Source organism: Humulus lupulus, chromosome 4 (genome assembly GCF_963169125.1).
Source record: "Humulus lupulus chromosome 4, drHumLupu1.1, whole genome shotgun sequence".
NCBI classification, from domain to species: Eukaryota; Viridiplantae; Streptophyta; class Magnoliopsida; order Rosales; family Cannabaceae; genus Humulus; species Humulus lupulus.
Window position 1 is genome coordinate 190,683,281 of NC_084796.1, and position 3,792 is coordinate 190,687,072.

The window sequence follows — 3,792 nt, forward strand, 5'->3', positions numbered from 1 at the left end:
TTTTGTTCATTCATAATTCATTGGAAGAAAATGATGAATATGTTTTTTTGAATTGGTTGAATGTTTTTAAGTGTTCTTCATTTTTTTCTTTCAAATTTAGTATTTTAAATTAATTAAAATATGATTTAAGTTTTAATAATAGTAATAAAACGGTTGAATGGTTTTTTTTATAAAAAAAATTGTTTTGTTTTTTTATATAAATTTTTGTATGTAAAACTATGATTTAATATTAATTTTAGTTTATTTTTAGGAATTTTAATTATTTAGGTTTATTTTAATAATTTAAATGATAATGTTTAATTAAATCGTATATATTTAGGATTTATAAAAGTTTTTTTAGTTTTTATTTTTTTTATTTTAAGTTAACAAGAAACTATATTTTTTTCATTTTAATTATTGTTTATTTTAAATTATACTCGTGACGCTGATGTGGCAATGGCATATTAGCGAGTAAATAGCTATATCAGTCTTCCGTTAGCTACATGGGATAAAATTTAACAAAAGTCTCACTTTATATCACTGTGAATAGTTTGAGTGGAATTTTTAACAGTTCGAAAAAATCATGGGGCATAATAATGTATAGGTCATAGTTTGGCAAACAAAAATCGTAAATAACTTATATTAAATAATTACCTAAAAATATTTTAAATAACACTAATTAATTAAATTTAAGAGTAATTTCGTTTTATTAAAAAATGTAAACAAAAAAAATCTCATTTAAAATCTATTTTGCTTTTTTTTTTTATTATTTTACAAAACACAAATTAGTAAAAATAATAAATATATATTAAAATTGAGTTAAAATGCAATATACCAAAATATACTAATTAATTTTTTTTGAAACATATAGAATTGATTGTTGATTATTTATTAACTAATTTGATCAATTTTTAAAATAAAATTTTAGGCAGAAGAAGATGAACCTCCCCCAAATAAATTTTGTAATGTTTTTTTTTTAATTATTTTATGAAAGGGACCTGTACAACGAACAATCATATGATTACGCTGGCATTTTTTCTGTGATTAGAGTTAAGCTTCGTTATCTCGCCACGTGTACACAGTTGTCGGTGAGACACGTCGCGACTTCCCTTCAAGAGATTGAATGCTCTTACATATATAAACTACTTCACTGAAACTCCAAGAAAAAATAAAAACTACTGAGCTAATTTTATTCCCGAAATTTCCCAAATCGAATCTCTTCTGGTTCAAATCTAGAATTTCTGAATTGGAGCTAGCTTTCAAACCATGTAAATTTAGGTTTCTGCAGTTTGATTTCGACGCTTAATCGAAAGATGGATCACACCTGGTATGAACCGTCGGCGAGAAGAATTCCGAGAAGGGTCTGGTTAGGGTTTCAAAAATCAATGGGAGTCCTCGTAGGTGGAAATCACACTTCGTCCAGGTTTTGCACACGATAATCTGTTTCTCTAGCTTATCTATTTGGCTCGCTCTCTTTTAGAAAAAGAAATCTTATTTTAGATTCCAGAAATTGAGATTCGGTACAATTTGAACTTTGATTGAAGATTTCGAATCTCACGACGCGTCAATGGATTTGAAGCCATGGAAATTTTCAAATTTTCATGTGTCTATAGCGAAGCGTATGCTTTTCCGTTCTTTCATGATCGCTTTGGCTCTGTCGGTAATCCCTCTGGTGCATATTTTGTCCGGGGAGTACTTGAAAATGCTTGGCCCTATAATCTCCGGCAACTGTGCCGTCCATTTGGGCGAGTCGACTGCCAAATTTACCCCGATGTGGTATGTGTTTCAGGGTCGGCATCTGAATCCCATTTGGAGCTCGATCGAACCGACGCGGTGCAAGGAATATATGAATTTGACTGTTACTGTGGTCAAAGAGCTACGGAGTAAGCACCTGTTGAACTCTGGTGGAAAAGCTCTCTGCATTGGAGAAGGATCGGCTTTAGCTGCGAGGGCATTGCGAGATTTAGGATTCTCCAATGCTTATGATGTTAATGAATATCGATTCTTCTCGCTCAAGCGCAAGCAATTTTCATATGAGATTGATTATGAGGACAAATCGTTTGATTTTATCTACTCTAGAGATCTTGACATGGTTTCTATCCCTGCAATTCTTGTGCTCGAGATTGAGCGAGTTCTTATTCCTGGTGGGATTGGAGCTGTGCTTGTGAGCTCCAGTGCTACAACCCCAAATAGCCTAATCAGGTCTGCTACTTGTATATCTTCGGTACTGAAAACTTCGAGTATAATGCACGTTAATCGTGTAAATAACTTCACTCTGGTTGTATTCAAGAAAAGAATGGAAAACTCAGGATACTTTGAGCGATACCATCTTCCGGCAGACTGCCCATCTCTCACCAACTATAAACCTTTCATAGAGCAAATGGAGCCTCTTGTTAAGGAGAAGCCTATCGGTTTTGGAAAAACCTTCTCTTATCTTCCAAAGTTTGTGGATCTTTCCACAAAGAAACGGTTGGTTTACGTTGATATTGGGGCAGGGATGCACCTAAACTCTAACATTTCAAATTGGTTCCTTCCCTTTTACCCTATTGAAGGCAAAGCTTTTGTGGTTTATTTTGTTGACTACAACACTTCTGTTTTGTTGTCCTACATTAATAAGCCTGGCATCACCTTTGTTTATCATCCGAACCTTTCTGGAACTAAGGCTAATGTCAGTCTTGATGGAGTTTTGGAACCATATGTGGGAGATACTGAGTTTGAATTCCTTGCTTGGTTTAAAGGAACGCTGCAGTTTGCAGACTTTGTTGTCCTGAAGATGAATGCAGGGAGAGTGGAGTTGAAATTCCTATCCCAGCTATTCGAAAATGGTGCCATATGCTATGTGGACGAGCTGTTTCTTCAGTGTGCCGGTTTCATAGATGGTGAAGATACAGGCCCTGTGGACTGTATGGACCTATTAAGAGACCTTCGCAACAGTGGTGTGTTTGTTCATCAATGGTGGGGAGATCAGAATTCCACTAGTGTTTCTTGAACTGTATGTGGTATGCTAATAGTGCCATGTTATGTTTGTTTAAGTTCGTTTGTCTAGACGTGGTGAACATCGAATTTGCTTTAACCTTTATGATTGGTCTCGGGATTAAAAAGTGTTTTTCGGTTGGGCACTTTATCTAAATAATACTAAATAAGCAACCATGTGATGAATGTTGTGTTTTAAATTTGTGTTTTAAGGCTCCTTTTGTGATTCTATAGCTGATATTGGTGATTTGAAAGTGTTTAAGAGTGAAAAGAATATGGGAGGCAATGAAGTAAACAAAATGAATCTATAAATATCTCATTAATTTTAGCATTATCAATAGTGTAAAATCTAGTTAAAACTAGGATGGAAAATACTATAAAATAATAAAATAAAATAAGAGAGACTTGAGAAGTAAAAGTGTGAGTTTTCTAATAGCTTTTTTATTTTTAGAGTGTTTGGTATATATGAATTAATTAATAAATAAATAAATCATAAAAATTTAAACATAATTAACAAAAAATCAAAATTTTAAAATTGAATATTCAAATATAAAAATCTAAATGTAGTTAGAGAAAGAAATTTTATATATAAAACAATAACAAGAAAAATAAAAACTAAAAAAAATTGTACGTAGTTATTTTTAGAAAAATTAGATAGAATATTTTTAAGAAAAAAAGAATCCTATTTTATAAATGTTATCTGCATAATTTAGGATATAGATGTAATTTATTTGGGGATAATATAGGTATTATGGAAGATTCATTAAAACAAGAAAATAACTTCCTATGCTTTTTAGAAGTCCTTCCTGAATAAGTTGATGAGTCATTGCTTCTCTTAAA

At 32.0% G+C, this 3,792-nt stretch overlaps 1 protein-coding gene across 1 annotated transcript; it reads left to right on the forward strand.

The window, feature by feature from the left end:
- The first annotated feature begins 1,133 nt into the window (after positions 1–1,133).
- On the forward strand, positions 1,134–3,152 carry LOC133831069 (uncharacterized). The gene has a single exon (XM_062261238.1). The coding sequence runs from the start codon at positions 1,547–1,549 to the stop codon at positions 2,966–2,968; it is 1,422 nt and encodes a 473-aa protein (XP_062117222.1). The 5' UTR covers positions 1,134–1,546; the 3' UTR covers positions 2,969–3,152.
- Positions 3,153–3,792: the final 640 nt, after the last annotated feature.